The sequence below is a fragment of the Phoxinus phoxinus genome (assembly GCF_949152265.1).
Source record: "Phoxinus phoxinus genome assembly, chromosome: 23".
Lineage (NCBI taxonomy): Eukaryota > Metazoa > Chordata > Actinopteri > Cypriniformes > Leuciscidae > Phoxinus > Phoxinus phoxinus.
The window spans coordinates 2,392,857-2,411,706 of NC_136898.1; the positions used below are offsets into that span (position 1 = coordinate 2,392,857).

Genomic DNA, 18,850 nt, shown 5'->3' on the forward strand with positions numbered 1-18,850 from the left:
CAGCTTAAGAGTGTGAGAATTCGCCCCATCAGCGTGTTTTCTCAGGTGACACTCGTCTCAGTTGTTCTGATTCAGTGAGTTGCTGGGTTCACACAGATGATGGGCAGTTAACACCAGCGCTGAACCTGCTGATGACTTGATAGGTTTAGAAAGAATAAACACAAAGAGCTTTAACTTCTTCTCCAGCCCCAACACAGTTCAGTTTCACATCCACACAAGGCCATCAGGAGGACTTACACCAGTGCTCTTCCTCCCCCCACACACTTCTTAAAGGATTAGTTCACTTTCAAATGAAAATTAGCCCATGATTTACTCACCCTCACAAAGTATATGACTTTCTTCTTTCAGACGAATACAATCGGAGTTATATAAAAAAATGTCCTTGCTCTTCCAAGCTTTATAATGGCAGTGGATTGCAACCATCAGTTTGAAGCTCAAAAAAGTGCATCTATCCATGATAAAAGTGCATCTATCCATCATAAAAGTGCATCTATCCATGATAAAAGTGCATCTATCCATCATAAAAGTGCATCTATCATCATAAAAGTTCATCTATCCATCATAAAAGTTAATCTATCCATCATAAAAGTGCATCTATCATCATAAAAGTGCATCTATCATCATAAAAGTTCATCTATCCATGATAAAAGTTCATCTATCCATCATAAATGTGCATCTATCCATCATAAAAGTTCATCTATCATCATAAAAGTGCATCTATCATCATAAAAGTGCATCTATCATCATAAAAGTGCATCTATCCATCATAAAAGTTAATCTATCATCATAAAAGTGCATCTATCCATCATAAAAGTTAATCTATCATCATAAAAGTGCATCTATCCATGATAAAAGTGCATCTATTATCATAAAGTGCATCTATCCATCATAAAAGTTAATCTATCATCATAAAAGTGCATCTATCATCATAAAAGTGCATCTATCATCATAAAAGTGCATCTATCATCATAAAAGTTCATCTATCCATGATAAAAGTGCATCATCTTTATGGATAGATTTTATATAACCTCTGATTGTATTTCTCAGAAACCTCTCAGGTTTCATTTAAAATATCTTAATTGCTGTTTTGAAGATTAAACTAAATCTTATGGGTTTGAAATCTGAATAATGACTATGAATTGGCCTCATGTTTGATGAAGTTTGCATCATTTCAGTTATTATCCTGTTTATTACTGTGAAGCTGCTGTGAAACCATCTTTATTGTATCCACCTTATTTTGTAACAGAAGTTTTTTTCAGTGAATGTGCAGACTTTAAATCCAATCGCTGCTGCTAATAAATAACTAGAAGAACAGCAAAGTGCGGTAAACGGTAATACATGACCAGTATTATGACAATACATTAAAATAATATGAAGTAGAAATAAAGGTGAAATGATACGAGGGTGAGTAAATGATGACAGGATTTAAATGTTCGGTAAAACTTTTATTTTACAGTGTCCTCGTTACATGTGTTACATGTTACTATAGTAATAACTGTAAATTATGCATAATTACATGCAACTAACCCTCAGCCAAATCCTAACCCTATAGTAAGTACATGTAGTTGCTTAATATTACTCAGTACTTAAATGTATAATTACACTGTAACACTGACACCTTAAAATACAGTGTAACCAAATTTTCGAAGTGAACTATCCCTTTAAAGAAGAGGTCAGTCAGTTTCGGCTGTGTACAGGATTTTGAGGGAAAGCCAGAGGTAAGAGAAGCCCTCGCTCGGACTCAGTGTCCTTAGATGCTAATCAGATTACCATAGGGGAGGAGTCAGGGTTAGCGGAGGCCACGTGAAGACGAGGGGAGGAGACTGTGCAACACACACACACACACACACAGTCTAGGAAGCACTTGCACATCTCAAGACGAGGCTCCAGTTTAGTCGTGTTGATGGACTGTACGGGTCACTTCATCGCTCCCTTCCAGGCCGTAACCAGAGGCATGAAGCGAAAGCGCCTGCTCAAATCCTACAGGTACAGAGCGGCTCAGACACTCTCTCTCACACACACACACACACACACACTGCAGGGTTCTTGATCTGACGCCTCCTGACACGGGGAGATAAGCTGATTCTGGTTTGCTAAACTCAAGTGTTTGTCTGTGGTGAGCTGGCAGAAGTTGTGGCCGCTTTGCTGTGAAGTTTGTAGTTTGCAGTGAAGATTTATGTTTATCTCGTTGTCAGATTCTCTTCGTTTTCCTCGTATTTGCAGTGAAATGTCACACTGTAAATAAAGTTAGAGGACAGGTGTACTCATTGCTTGCATAAATATTACTTGCATTAATTCACTGATTCCAGCCTGTTGCCTGCACTGTAAAAAAAATTGCTGCGATTATTTAGCACAACTTAGAATCCAACATTGTTTCAACTTTAAAAAGTATGTGTTCAAGCTTGACTTAAAATATTAAGTTTAGTTAACTTTAGTTTAGTTTGGTTAAGTTGGATATTTAAGTTATCTCAACAAATTTTAACTAATCGCAGCCACATTTTTTACAGTGTGTGATGATGGAGAACAAAAGATTCATATTAGCCTGTCAAATTTGGTAACATGCACTTGTTACAAGTGTCATTGTTACATGCACTTACTATAGTAATAACAGTAAAATATGCATAATTAAATGCAATTAACCCTCAACCAAACCCTAACCCTAAAGTAAATACATGTAGTTGCTTAATATTACTCAGTACTTAAATATATAATTACACTGTAACAATGACACCTTAAAATAAAGTGTTACTTAAAATTTGTATCCTTTGTTTTTAGTTGTATAATATAAAAAAATATTGAAAAAATTAATATTAATATATTAATATTAAAAAATCTATAATATTACATTTAATTAATGGCTATTTTTTGCAGCTATATATATGTTTAACTATTTTTCTCATTATACGATATTGTTCAAAAGTTTGGAGTTTGTAAGATATTTTAAATATTTTTTGAAAGTTTTTTTTTAATCAAAAATACTGTGTAATATTAATTAATAAATAGTGAAATATTATTACAATTTAAAATAACTTTCTATTTGAATATATTTAAATATATAATTTATTCCTAGCATGCGCTCGAGTATTTTCTGCATTTACGGTCACAGCACATCAGATTAGGATGTGAGAAATTGTGCGATATTCATTTTGAAAGAGGAAACTGGTTTTGGCCCTGTATGTTGATAAATTGCCCTGATACTTCTTTATTTTCAGTTTCCTTCACAAGAAAACCTCAAGTGTTACACCAAAGATGTTATTGATGAAACTGCTTTCCTTTGCATTGACGCACATCTCACATTTAAGACCAGTTACAGGATCTCACGCATTTACTAGACTGAGAATCACCATTTTTTTGTTTCAAATAGAGATCACGATTCTTAACAGACAGCTAAACAAAATAACATATCAATTTACTAGAAATTCTGAGATAATGTGAATTGCTGCAGTCTTTTTAACCCCTTATCAAGCGCCCCCTTTTTTTTAATAGACATGAAAATGCAGATTCTGAACTTAAATGGTTGTAATTCAAGAATACTTTGGAATATAGATGTAAGATTGGTCTTCTTTTTAAGAAGATATTTGGCAGATTTTTGTAGACGTGAAATAAATTAAGAAAGTTAAACAGAAAAAAAGTTATAGAAGTTTGAGTTTATGAAAATGTACAACGTAAAAAAATTAATTATTCATATTTTATATAAAATATATATTTTCAAAACCTGGTGGACTCTAAAACTGCTAAAAAATCAAAGGCAAAAATCTGAACAAGTTGTGTTTCTAATGTTAGGTTGATATCTCTTGAAATGAGCGTTCAGTGAGATTTAGTTTGGGCGCAGTACCACACTTCTCCACTAGTGGACATCACTGCCCATATAAGCACGCCTTCATTTCCATATGTTGTTTGAGTGATCTGAACCATTATTTTTACAATTTATGAAGTAGACATCCTATTCAGAAGTAGTATTGGAAGTTTGGCAGATTTTGAAATGAATTCAACCTCTAAGAAACACAGAAAGATCACGTATGTGCATTATAGCTCGCTGCCACATCACTAATGCTGAATCTATTATTATCTTCTTTATATTTAAAACATTTTTAGACCTTTTTTTCTAAAACAATTGAATGGATGCTATCTTTTGAACTCTTGGCATGAAAACAAACTGAGGTTTTTACCATTCTTTCATGATTTTTCATATTCATCACTATTTCAAAATAAAGGTCTGAACACGCCTTAGTATGAAAATATTCTTGTTGCAAATTGATAATTTACAGCTCCTCTGTAATGTATTTTAAAAATCAGTCACCACAAATGAAAACTAGAGATTGTAAGTTTTCAAATGATATATAGTTTGTCAAGATTGGTTTAGGTTTAATATAGGATATTACTGTTTTAAATATATAATGGCCGTGGTCGTGGGTGCCAATATAAGGGGTTAAAAATGTTTAATTAAAATGATTTATTATTATTTTTATTGTTGAATGAATGATTCAATGACAAATACATTTATAACAGTCTCTCGTCGCCACCTACTGGTGTAAGGATGTAATCGCTACGATCCTTATTTGAAGCGTCAAGTATAACTCTCAAAAGGTGATTTGCTCTATTTTGATCATTACCGTAGACATCAGTGTTTATATCCGAACTATAACCTTTATCCCAGTTCTTCTGTGATAATCTGAATACTTGTCACACAGAAATAAAGATACTGTGAGGTTGAAATGACTCTGATCTGAATGTTCGCTGTGATTCAGTCAAAGGTTTAAAAGCTGATCGCGTGGGCGTTTGAATCAAAATCTCAATCTTTGAATGATTAACCATGCATCTTCAGCTAGTTCTGATGAATAATATCTATTGGAATATATGGCAGATTATTATCATCATTAGTTTGTCAAAAGGTAGACTAATGAAACTGCAGTTTTGTGATTTCCATCTTGTCCACCAGAGGGCCTCGTTCTGTTGTCCTGCAGCTCTTCACTTGTCGGGTTCTGCTGAGGCTTTCCTGCATGATCAGAGAAGCTTAATGCCATTAGATGTCCATTGCACATGTACTTCCTTCACCTCGATGCAAGAAAACATCCGTCTCTCCATGTGAAAGCTTGCCCTGTCGGTCAGAAATACTCATGACACGAGTGATGTGTGTCGTCAGAACGTCATGAGACGCTGTGCTAATATTGTGCACACACTTTTCCATCAGCTCACAATGAGTTTGGTTATATCCTAAACACAGCTGAATGAGATTTCTATTCATCTTCCCTGTAACACAACTGCTCACTTCCAGGAGATATTGCTCTAATCACAGCGATGTTAAAACATGTTTCCAAGAAGGCATGGAAAGATTTGATCAAGTCATGCAGTGACGTAAAATGAGTTTGCATTTCGTTTGTCTGGCAGAAAGAGCTGCTTATTCCTCCTATTGTAGATCCTCCTCAGATCATGACGAGCGCTCACACCTCTGCTCTGCTAATTGCTTTAATTAAAGCTGCTAGGAATCTGAGCGGACTGTAATGACGGATGGAGGGGCTCGTGTGGAAGTGCAAGTCTCAGCCTAAATCCTGCGATGTTACACACTACTTCATGGATCAGTAAGTCTTTTTATTAGATCAGATACGGTCTGCTGGGCAATATCACTCACACACACTCACATGTAAGGAAATTCAATTGCATTCCCATATCTAAGAGTGGCAGTAAGAGCATCTCGAGTTCAGCGTTGAGGAAGTAGAAGTGTGCAGTAAAGCACATCATGCAGAATACAGACACAAACCCTGCAAAATAAAGGACCTAAGAGGGTTTTACAGCTTGACGTCATACGTGAACCACAGAAGTGCCACAAGGAACTTTTTTTTCTTAAAGGGCACCTATTATGGAATTTTGAAATTTACCTTTCATGTAGTGTGTAACATAGATCTAAGTGAACAAAAACATCCTGCAAAGTGTGAAATATGAAAGTGCACCGTATATAAAGTTATTGTCTTTCAAAAGTAAGAGTCGACTCTGAGTCATTTTTATGAATCGTTAGAAGACCGAAGCTTTTTCTCTGACTAGATGACGTCAACTTGTCAAGTTATTTGAATACGAAACGCCCACTTATTGCGCTCCAGGGCCAGGGAAAATATCATGGCGACGAGACGCTGTGTTCTGAAGTGCGGCTCAAAAGCAAACTTTTTTCATCTGCCCAATTTGAAGACTAAGTGGCTACAATTCATATAACTATACCACAGAAGTATAGTCCGAGCTTGTGCTTTGTTCGCGCCATTTTGAAGACGATTGCTTTTTAAATGCAATCAAACTTGGATTCGCGAGCTGGCTGATATTGAAGGAAGGTTCAGTTCTAAGGGTGTCACGATTTCGATTTTTAATCGAAATCGATCGAAATTAAGTCACAATCTCGATCATCGAATTAAAAAATGGAATCGTCGATGCTGCCACGCCCCCATGTCACGTTCGGTCGGCTTGTCAAGCGGAAAAAAACACGCGTGTTGAAATGCTGCGAGTCAACCTCCTCTGGGGTCCGCACCCGACGAGAAGCGCCGCGTCTATGACAACTCGAGGCATCGCACACACCGGAAGAGAAGCGCCGCGTCTATGACAACTCGAGGCATCGCACACACCGGAAGAGAAGCGCCGCGTCTATGACAACACGAGGCATCGCACACACCGGAAGAGAAGCGCCGCGTCTTTGACAACACGAGGCATCGCACACACCGGACGAGAAGCACCGCGTCGCGTCTATGACAACTCGAGGTATCGCACACCAGACGCGCGCACTTTCTCAGTTTATGACCTGCAATATGTTTATGGACATTATGGAATTAAGATCATGTCCATGTTATGAGACGCCGAATGGCATAGCAACCTGTGCTTTGAAAAAAAAAAAAAATTAAAAACCGAGAATCGAATCGAACTGTGACCTTAGAATCGAAAATTTAATCGAATCGAGGATTTGGAGAATCGTGACACCCCTATTCAGTTCCAAGTGTATTTGCATCAGCTTCCTCCTCCGTATCACAACCTGTAAGTGTTATTAATAATTGTTGCTTTTATGTTTTATGTAGCATGCTTAATAATTATTTTGTTTGTTGTGTAAGCACCGTTTAGCTTCTAGGTCTTCAATGGCAATTGTATTGAGATATGTGAAGTGTTTGTCGTTGTTTTCGGAGTTGTCTTAAAGAATAGATTAATACCTCGTAGTAACGTAACTGCATTTTTTTTTTTGTAAAAACGTTATGTTTATGCATCGGGCTAACGCAAACAAAGACTGATTGTGATTTTACAATATGAACTCTGGGCTATGCTCGCTAACATAACATTAAATTCTTTATCTTATTTTTAGTTTTTTACTACAAACTACAAAGCAGTGGACTATAATCATTATTATAACACGATTTAATTGATAAAAGCATAATTGTACTCCGTGTTAAACAATAAGTATTATCTATGTAAACACTGCTGGGTCATCTGACCAATCACCGCAGATTAGCGTCGCGCAAAGGAGGGGTTTGGAAAAACGAGTCGTTGAACGATTCATTTGGGAGTCGGTGAGCAAATCAGGTAAAAATAAATGCATATTATACGAAAACAAAAGTGTTTTTTGACATTGCATGCTCGTAAAACTGTTGTTGGGGACTCCCTAAACAACATTAGGAACATTTTAAATGTCATAATAGGTGCCCTTTAAGAAAACCTTGATTTTTTTTGCCCAATTTAACTTCCACACTGTGACATTTCTGAGTGAAACTGAGTAAAACATAAAGTAGGATTATGAAAAGTAGAGATATTTACGGAAGACCTAATGGTGCGTTCACACCGGACGCGAATAGCGCGTCAGGCGCGAGTGATTTCAATGTTAAGTCAATGCAAAGACGCGTTAAGCCTTGTTTATACTCGACGCGTCCGCACGAGCGCGAGTCTCCGCTGACTGCGTGCGCACCTCTCCAAACGGTCGAGGCGTTTATACTTGACGTGCTCGCCGTTGTACTATTCTTTCAAACTACAGGGGGCGACTCGAGTAATTGTCCTCTCTAAACCATCAGGAATCGGTGAGAAGAAGAAATATAAACACGTGACAATGTTTATTTTAGTTACCACCACCAATACAAAAATAATCTTGTAAATCCCAGTAAACCCTGAGATTATTACTTGTGACATTAGAACAAAATATATGTAGGCTAGCCTATATGGGAATACATGTACATATACAAATAAATTAACGATCTCTTAAATATTTTCTAATTTCACTAAACATTTCATTAACTTTCGTGTACATTTGTATTAACCATGGACCTTTATGTTCATTAAAAAGGCTTTTTATGCTATTGTGTGCTCATTTTTTAAATGTAAGCAACTAATTTAGGGGTGCTGGTGTGATGAGAAGTTCGTGCTCGGCCAGATTCGGCTCAAAGTCGTTCATCTTCGGATGCGGAGCCGCGCGCGATGTTACAAAATCTGCCGTGCACACCTGCAGGCGAAATGGGCCCTTGCGCACCCAACGCGCACGACCGCCAACACTGCAATAACGTAATTTTTGCCGCGTGCACTTCGCGCTCGTGCGGACGCGTCGAGTATAAACAAGGCTTTACGCGCGTAAAAATATCCTGCGGCACGAATGAGGCGTAGAGTGCGGCGCGGTAGACGCGAATATGCTTGACGCGCGAATAGCGTCTGGCGCGTTATGCGCGATTGATAAAGTGCTTTTTGTGCATCCACACGTTTGACGCGAATTTGCGTCTGCCGTCCGAGTTGAAAAATCTGAACTTCTGCGTCAATTCGTGCCGCGTTAACCAATCAGGAGCCTGCTTTCTTCACGTGGCATAAAGTGACATAGGATTATGATCGCTCCGATGCGGGACAGCAGGTCATCAAACTGGGCGCGGGACAGGCGGAAGTACCGCTGAGAGCGGCCGTCATCCAGACGCAGCTCCTGGAGCAAATGGTGAAAAACTCGCCAAACTGGGTTCGCCTCTGAAGGGTCTGGTGGACCCACATACGGCGACGATGATCCCTACGCCACCGCTCTGCTCTCCAGAGCAAATACAGAGCGGTGACTCTCTCGATAAATGATCTATCAACATCACACATCTTGTAAAAAGATGGCCGCCAACGGGTTTCGAAACTTTTGCGCGTCAATTTCGCTTCAAACTATGTTTTTACGCGCGTCAATTTCGCTCGTAACGCGCGTATGGACACAAAGTGGTCAAGCGTATAACTAGACGCGGCAGGCGCGAATTTGACACGCTATCCGCGTCCGGTGTGAACGCACAGTAAGAGGCCATGGGTTATTTATCTTTTTTATGTTTTTTTCTCGAGATGACGACTTAATTTTCTCGTGAACTTGACATAACAAAAGTTGTTTTCTCGTGATCACGACTTGCTTTTTTCTGCGTATTCGGCAAGTATAAGCATCAAAAGCAGAATAAAGCAGCATCATGGATGACGCATTCACTTTTACTTTGATAACGGACTCACTCAATCTGAAATAGCTCTATGTCTGTCAGTGATTGACGACTTTCACATTAGTGTCCGACACTTGAGAAGGAGGCTGTCAGGTCTACAACTTTATCCTAGAAGACAATATAGCGACCCTGAACGTGTAGTCAGTTTCGTTGCCAGCCAACTTCAGGGACCAGGACGTCTGCATGGCTACAGAATGATGTTTGAAAGATGATGAATAAGAAATTAAACAGTATTTAAAACTAATAGAAAAACAACACTACTAAATTATGTAAGAAGGCGCGAGATTTTCTCAATACAATTACGTGACGTCGTGAAACCGGTTTTATGTCGAGATCATTAGAAAATAAGTCGTGATCACGAGAAAACAACATAAAAAATAGAAATAATCCATGGCCTCTTAGGGCTTCCGTAGATATTAGCTCAAATGTTCATAAACTGCTACATTTGCCAATTAGTTAAATTTATCCAATAGCTTATTGGATGCAAGTTATTGCATTTTGATTAAACATTGCAAGCCACTTTACTTAAAGTCTTTAGGATGCATTATAAAAGTATTTTTAATGCATTAATTATGCCTTGTACTGCACCTTATAATGCATTTTATGATTTTATGAATAATTGTAACCAAAGTTCTATTAATTTTACACTTTTAGAAAGTATAATGCATTAAAACACATGACAAACAACCAATTTTAGAATCTGAAAATATTGTAATGCATTTTAAGTTGGGTTACAATTATTCATGAAAATATATAATGCTTTATAAAGTAGATTATGAATACCTATATTATGATTATGAATCCCCCCCCAAAAAAATCATTTCTCAATTCTGACTTTTTCCCCTCAGATTTGAGCTATTGTGAGTTATAGTCCGAATTGTGAGATTTAAACTCACAACTCGGGAAAATTCTGAATTGCTAAATATAAACTCAATTGTGAGTTATAAATTCAGAATTGTGAGATAGAAAGTCAGTTAATTTTTTAATTTTTTTATGTTTTATTCCATGGTGAAAACAAGCTTTCATTTGAGCTGCTGCACATTAAGAACTGGAACATTGCAAACAAAGCCATTCAAGCTTTCTCGAAACACCTCCATATCTCCTGACTCCTGTCAAGACCATCACACACACACACACACACACTCCAGCTCACCGCTTTCCCATCGAGACACTCGGTCCTTTTTTATACTGGCAAATCTCCTCTCACATGCAACCTCATAGAACACCTTAGCAACCAGATTGCAAAACCCTAGCAACCACCCTTGGCATCATGGGAATGGTCTTCATGATGTTGAGATCTCTAAACTTTTCATTTTGAAAGATCTGACTTTTGATCCGTGTTATTTTACTATTATAATATTTACTCATTTTTTAATTAACTTTTATTTATATAAATTAACTTTTATTTATTTGATGCTTTCATCATTTTTATTCGTTTTTTAAATATTTTTATGTAACTTTAATTTATTTTAGTACTTTTTTCAGTTAGTTGCTAATGCAACATTTCTAATTTTCATTAATTTTTTTTGTCTAATAATTATATTGAGTTATTTCTGCTTTATTTCAGTTACTGTAAACTGTGTAAATAGTTAACCTTTAGTAAACAATAGCACTGTTTGCCTTGTTTCATCTTTCCTTTATTTATAGAGCACTTTACAACTACTTTATGTATCAAAGTGCTGTACACTCATGAACATTTGAGACAAACAAACAAACAGCCCTAATTAAAAGCCAAAGAATACAAATCTGCTTTTAGCTGAGCTTTCCAACTATGTGGCGACTCTAACTGGTGTGTTAACTGATATTGTGATATGTTGAATCTGAGCAGTGTGTGTTTGCTGAAGCTCTATTGGAGACACGTGACGTCTTTAGAGAAACGTGAGAAGCAGGAGGTCTCGGTTTGCTCTGTCGTGGAGAATGAATTGAGATGCTAAAGAGATCTCATTGTGTTTTTCCTCTCCCTTGGGTGATGTTCTTCTTGTCTTGTCATAGTTAGCGTGAGTGTGTGTGTGTGTGTTTGAGAAGTGGGCTCTGACGCTGTCACCAGCTGCATTTCCACCCCCTCCGCTCCCTCAAGCCGTCCGCTCTGGTTCCCTCGCTGAGATACGGCACACACACACACACACACACACACGCACGCACACAGGACCCTGAGGGTTTATCCCTCCTCACACACACACACACACTCCCACTGCTAGGCCACTGCTAGGGACTAGAAACGTGATATTCACTCCGGCTTACTTCCCCTGCAGACACCGAGAGACTCAGAGACACAGTTTGAGCACAGATCTGGATTATCTGGAGAACATGTCCATCACGGAGAAGGACAGACTTTGACGAGGTCTAGAGAAAGCCGAGAGATATTTCGTCATGAGTATCGTTATGAAACCGCGCTCGCGTTCCACCAGCTCTCTCAGGAACACGGAGGGAATCTGGTAAAGTTTTACTCGCTCTCTCTTTCACAGGCATGCTTTCAGATCCGGCTTACTGGTCAATGAGGAACGTGCCGTCGCATAGTGCGGTGTCTAACACAGATCTGCTTTGTGTTTATATTAAATATAGTTATACTTTGGTATGCACCCACATAGAAAGTTGAGGCTGATACTTATAGCTAATTATTCTTGGCTAATGAAAGCGTATTAATCTGACTGAAGATGTTTTAAAGCTGTTTTACATCAGAACTATATATGTGTGTGTGTGTGTGTGTGTGTGTGTGTGTGTGTGTGTGTGTGTGTGTGTGTGTGTGTGGTTGACAATTTAAATATATATATTCATAAGTATTTTACATATTTGTACGTGTTTTTAATAGTATCTAAATCATTTTAAAATAAATAATATTATATATATGTGTGTGTGTGTGTGTGTGTGTGTGTGTGTGGTTGACAATTTAAATATATATATTCAAAAGTATTTTACATATTTGTACGTGTTTTTAATAGTATCTAAATCATTTTATAATAAATAATGTTATATATATATGTGTGTGTGTGTGTGTAATTCAAAAGTATTTTACAGATTTTTAATAGTATCTAATATATCCATCTATATATCTACTGTGTGTGTGTGTGTGTGTGTGTGTGTGTGTGTGTGTGTGTGTGTGTGTGTGTGTGTGTGTGTGTGTACTTCAAAAGTATTTTACAGATTTTTAATAGTATTTAATATATCCATCCATATACATACTGTATGTATGTATGTATGTGTGTGTGTGTAATGTTTAGTAATGCTATTATTTTATATGCAAATAGTCACAGTTTGATTATTAATCACTACTTTTTGTGCTTATGACTCTATAAACACTAGTTCCTATAAAATGGTTGAATGTTTAGTCAACATGAAACCCATTTTAACTTTTGTAACGTATTTCTGAGTAAAAACAGGATAATTAACCAGATGACCTGTCCGGTCTCGGTTTGAGATCTGGAATTGGCTGCGCTGTAAAAGTGGGCGTCACACACCAGAAAGGAGTCGAGTTTGGTGACGTCAGCCGAAAAGGAAAGTTTTAGCAAGTCAAAGCAAGTCACCGTTTTATATGGAATAACATGCACTATAATCATTTTCAATAATGTCATTTCTGTAATTTCCAGTTGACCCCTGTTAGCTCGTGTGTACGAGTCTTGTGTGTGTGTGTTTGTGGCTGACATCATTGTGGCTTTAGCGCGGTGTAAAAATATCTGTGCCCATAGAAAGACGTGAATCTTTTCCCAGCGTTGTCCTTCGTTCTTTCATAATCCTGTCGGTTAGGAGCTTGAGTCAGATTTCAAATGTGCGTTTAGAGAGCGTTCACAACACGAGAGACCACAATAGCTCACGCATACCAGCTCCAGAGCAACCAACAGTTATTATCCTGCACAAACAATGCATACGCCACAATAGGCATCATTACTGCGGGATAATAACAATCGTTCACTGAAACAGTGAGGTGTGTTTTCAACTACGAGTGTGTTTCAGGAGCATATTAAAGAGCAGATGCCCCAGTACGCTCCAGTGCTCGTCTCGGCTCACACCGTCAGCTCTGACCTGGAAACGCTGGGAAACGCTCGTGGCGCGTCACCAAACCTCGTTCTCTCTGGACTCGGTCTCCTGCCTGCCATCTATCCAGGGACGACCTCTGCCAAAATAGGCCAAGGGCATCTCTTTCCCTCTCTCTCTTCCCATGCGTCTTCGGCACCTTTATAAATAAACTCATTGTCGTGTGTATGCGTGCGGTTGACGGTCAGGGCATCTCTCGGGCCCCTGTGGTGCGTCAGGCTCTCGGAGACGGGGCCCGGTGGACTGATACCTGCCAGCGTGTCTTTAAACGCGAGAGATGCAGCTGTTGTGTGACGTGCGGGTCACGTGATGAGCGAGCGTGTGTGATGTGAAGCCTTCGGCCTGATGTCTGGTGAAGCAGATCGGATGTGTCAGCTCGGCCGGCTGGATGAAGAGTGTGTTGTGCTGCTGTATGTGTGACGTTTTCCATTCCACTGCGCTACTTTTACATTGTTTTTCAATGTAAACGCATTAGACAGACGTGCTTGACCGCTTTGTAGCGTCTCGCGCTTGACGTGGCATTCTCAAGGTGAACGAAGTAAAAAATGCGTCTAACTTTTTTCCGATCCACTGACTGCATCTCACACTTTTAACATCAAAAAAAGTGTCTTGTTGGGTTTTATTTTGCTTTATATCACATTTAAAGTGATCCTTCACAGCCAAAATGGAAGTTGTCATCATTTATTGTGTTTAACAGAAAATAAGTCACACCTGACAATCATTTATAGTTTATTGAGTCACTATATTGACACTTGGTCAAAATTGCATTTTCGAGAGAGAAAAATGTGCTTAATAGTTTTAGTTAACAATAATAACCGTGGTTGCATCAGTTTATAAGTCACATTTTTGTCTTACATTCAGAAACAATGTGAAATACTGGTAAATAAAAACTTAAATGAATAAACTCAGGCTCATGAACCACATTCAGCACAAAGTTGCAACACGTTTTAGATTATTTAAAAAAAACACTACTTGAAAATTAAAAAAAAAAATTCTACAAAATACCTGTTCCAAAAAAAAATGTAAATGTCACGTGTTCGAACCGGTAAATGATGACATAATTTTTGGGTGAACTGTCTCTTTAAGAACGTTGCATTGTGATTTTTCATTCATAAATATTCCCATAGATGTGCACTGGTGATGCTTTCGCAATTTAAAGATGACATGAGATCAGAATTCAGCCTGTTTACTTTCTAAATAAATACATTCGAGCAAGTTAACGTAAAAAAAAAGAAGTTTTCATAATCTCTCATTACAAATAACAACTTCTCCACTGATGTGGCCAAGGGCCCGAGGTTCGAAAAATATGACATTGACCAATGATATCACAGATAGCATGTTTTACTTTACACAGTCTAATCAGATTTGAAGGATATAATCTGCTTTCTCTAGGAAAAGCATCATATTGTTGAACTTGGATGTGTTGTGGATGATGCTTCATGTTCATGCATGTTTGTGGTTAATGTGCCTAAACAAATGTTCATCTAATATCCTTTAGTACTCGATTTTCTTTCCCAATCCACACCACTTTGACGTTTAGTGTACATTCCCATGGTGGCCGTCCAAGATAAACAGGTTTGAGTGTATTGGCACCGTGTTGCGGGTTGGTTATTAAAGTAGACGGTGAAGTAATACGGTATATCCGTTCTGTCCCTCCAGCTCTCCTCTGGAGGTCATATCACAATACACTTCTCCGACAGTATCGGCTAAAGCTCAGGTATCTCACACACACGTGCCGTCTCACACTTATGCAGAAGTGCATTAGGACGATAACCTGCTAATGGAGCCAGTGTAATACTTCTGCTTTAGTCACAAATCTGAGGTCAGAACAGGCCAAATCCCACAGAAACGTCCCACGGAGAGGCTAAAAGCAGTGAGTTTTCCAGTCTCCCCAATGTCTCATTTGCTGTGCGTCACTAGACATCAGGAGGTTTACTTGTGATGTTCGCCATGCTGGGGCATTTGAGAGTCCCTGAGCTCTTATTTTTCTCATATTAAATGAGCAAATGTTTGGTGTTACACTGCAGAACACGGATTGTCACACAGATTAGGGTTTAGTTGAACCGTGACGTGAGGGGAAAGGTTCGATGAACTCGATGCAAAGTCTCTTCAGGACTTCACACTGACTGCAGGTCATTGATTTATGCGTCTCTCTTCAAGGTCGGTCAGTCAGAGCTTTTAGGATCATCAGGATTTCAGAACAGAGTTGCAGAATGGCAAGGAAGTAGAATCAAAAACTATTTAAATAAAACTCATATAACTGTACTTTGTCAAGACATACTTTGAATCTTAACTTTTGAAGAAATTTTGGTAGTAGTAGTAGTAGTAGAGAGAGAGAGAGAGAGAGAGAGAGAGAGAGAGAGAGAGAGAGAGAGAGAGAGAGAGAAACAAACAGACAGATGATAGATAGATATTTAGATAGATAATGATAGATAGATAGACATATGATAGATAGATAGATAGATAGATAGATATTTAGATAGATAATGATAGATAGATAGACATATGATAGATGGATAGATAGATAGATATTTAGATAGATAATGATAGATAGACATATGATAGATAGATAGATAGATAGATAGACATATGATAGATAGATAGATAAACAGACATATGATAGATAGATAGATAGATAGATAGATAGATAGATAGATAGACAGACATATGATAGATAGATAGAAAGAAAGACAGACATATATGATAGATAGATAGATAGATAGATAGATAGATAGATAGATAGATAGATAGATAGATAGATAGATAGATAGAAAGAAAGAAAGAAAGAGACAGACAGATAGATAGATAGACATACATATGATAGATAGATAGATAGATAGATAGATATATAGATAGATAGATAGATAGATAGATAGACATATGATAGATAGATAGATAGATAGATAGATAGATAGATAGATAGACATACATATGATAGATAGATAGAAAGAAAGACAGACATATGATAGATAGATAGATAGATAGATAGATAGATAGATAGATAGATAGATAGATAGAAAGAAAGAAAGAGACAGACAGATAGATAGATAGATAGACATACATATGATAGATAGATAGATAGATAGATAGACAGACATATGATAGATAGATAGATAGATAGATAGATAGATAGATAGATAGATAGATAGATAGATAGATAGATAGAAAGAAAGAAAGAAAGAATGAAAGACAGACAGAAAGACAGATGATAGAGAGATAGATAGATTAATCGTTTTTAATAATATGTAAGGATTGTGAATTTTGCACAATCTTGTCTCAACCAAAATGTGACAATCAAATGTGTCCGAAGTGTAAAACGGGAAGGAAAAGAAGTTTCTCAGACCTCAAAACAAGTCTTACAAAACACTGTGGTGTCGAAGCTTTGAGGACGAGGAAAGAGTTTAAACTCTGAGATCAAGTTACTCAATCCTGCGTAGAGGACGAGTCCTCGCTGTATCCATCAAACCATTCATCTGCGCCTCAGCAAACCTGGACATCATTATAAACCTGTACATCAGTAACAAATAAACCTGTACATCAGTAACTAATAAACCTGTACATCAGTAACAAATAAACCTGTACATCAGTAACAAATAAACCTGTACATCAGTAACTAATAAACCTGTACATCAGTAACAAATAAACCTGTACATCAGTAACTAATAAACCTGTACATCAGTAACAAATAAACCTGTACATCAGTAACTAATAAACTGTGTACATGAGTTTAAGCTGTCATGTCTCCTCGACTAGATGACTAGACAGCAGTGTGTTGTGTTGTGCTGAACACGCAGTGGTCTGGGTTGTGTTAGCGAGCGTTTAGATCTGACGGCTCATCCTTTTTAGGAGAGGAATTTCAGCATGTTCCCCACAATTACAGACGTTTATCAGTTCCTCTCTCTCTTCTCCTGCTTCTACAGTTGTGAGATCTGCTCTTTTGTTTGGCCTGCAAAGTGTCGAGTGTCTCGGTTCCAGTTCCAGTGTTTCCGCCGTTTCACCCATTCAGACCTTCTAGGAACTTGACGTGTGTAGTGAGTCACTGAGGATTTGTTTGGGTTTCAGATGAGCCGGTGCTCGCGGGGAAACTCGCTCACCTGATGAATCAGTGTGTGTGTGTGTGTGTGTGTGTGACGTCACGAGGACCTCAGCGTGGCCATCTGAACACGAACCACAGCTAAACCCACTGACCTGTGTAGATCTGTGTGTACCTGTGTGTGTCAGACGTCACTGAGAGGGAAACCTCTGTTTCGGTCACCGCTAGCGTACGCTCAATGATAAGCAGCTTTAGCTTTAGGAAACGCAGTCTCCGTGAGTTCACAAGCAGGGTTTGTACAAGTTCTGTCATTTAGGTTAAGTAAATCTAAGTTAAAACAGCCATATTTATGAATAAGTGCTTGAATTATTGAAAAACAATATATTCATGTATACATATACATATGAAATTCGTTTTTGTTTTGTTTTACACGCAAAATGAAAGCTGCAGCCCGTCTGATTTACTGTAGATATTGAGTCATTTCACATGGCTATTAGCGTGATATTGCTCATATATTTCCAAGTATATACTACTTTCATTCTTCAGGTCAATCATATATTCATGGGGGAAAATGTGTTTGAATGAGGAAATTGTTAAGGGGATTACATGATGCGCTTGAATAGGATTCTGAAATCCTATTAAAATTGCATTTCTGAAATACCTTTTTTAGAATTTGAAAGATAATAAAGACATTGTGGTAACACTTTACTTGAAGGGGTGTGCATAAGACTGACATGACACCTTTATAATCATGATTTATCAATATGAAGGAGGTTTTATGCATGTTTATGACAACTGTCATTAAGTGTCATTCGCTCAATTATGACATTTTTAATGCAAATATGACATTGTTTGAGATGTCTTTGTTATGACAACTTGACATAAACCAATACATCATAAGCTGTCAGTATCTTTGTCATGACAACTTGACCAAGACAACATAAATTGTCATAAACATGACATAGCAGATTCATTGCCAAACTTAAGAAACCACTTAGCTTTATGGGTTAACATTACAATATTTTTCATTTTAATGACAAATTCAATGTGTACCACTGTAGTTGAGGTCAAGAAAAACATTCCTGACAGTTATAATGTCCTCATGACAGCCAATGTCAAAACCACATGACAGTTTATTGTAATGTTAACCAATAAAGCTAAGTTTCTTAAGTTTGATAATTAATCTGCTATGTCATGTTTATGACAGGTTATGATGTATTTGTTTATGTCAAGTTGTCATAACAAAGACATCTCAAACAATGTCATATTTGATATATAAATGTCATAATTGAGAGAATGACAGTCATCATAAACATGCATAAAGCCTCCTTCATATTAATCA

At 37.6% G+C, this 18,850-nt stretch overlaps 1 protein-coding gene across 9 annotated transcripts in view; it reads left to right on the forward strand.

The window, feature by feature from the left end:
- Positions 1 to 18,850, forward strand: part of LOC306991857 (3',5'-cyclic-AMP phosphodiesterase 4D-like) — a 278,174-nt gene that overhangs the window by 214,952 nt on the left and 44,372 nt on the right. Inside the window, exon 1 of one of the 9 annotated variants that reach the window (XM_079600087.1) lies at positions 1,838 to 1,986. The exons of 6 other annotated variants lie outside the window; for them this stretch is intronic. In XM_079600087.1, coding sequence (XP_079456213.1) covers positions 1,904 to 1,986 — 83 coding nt within the window. In that variant the 5' untranslated portion in view covers positions 1,838 to 1,903. Of the gene's footprint in view, positions 1 to 1,837; positions 1,987 to 11,664; positions 11,882 to 18,850 lie in introns of those variants that run through there. 2 more of the 9 variants (XM_079600088.1, XM_079600091.1) reach the window with 2 other exon arrangements.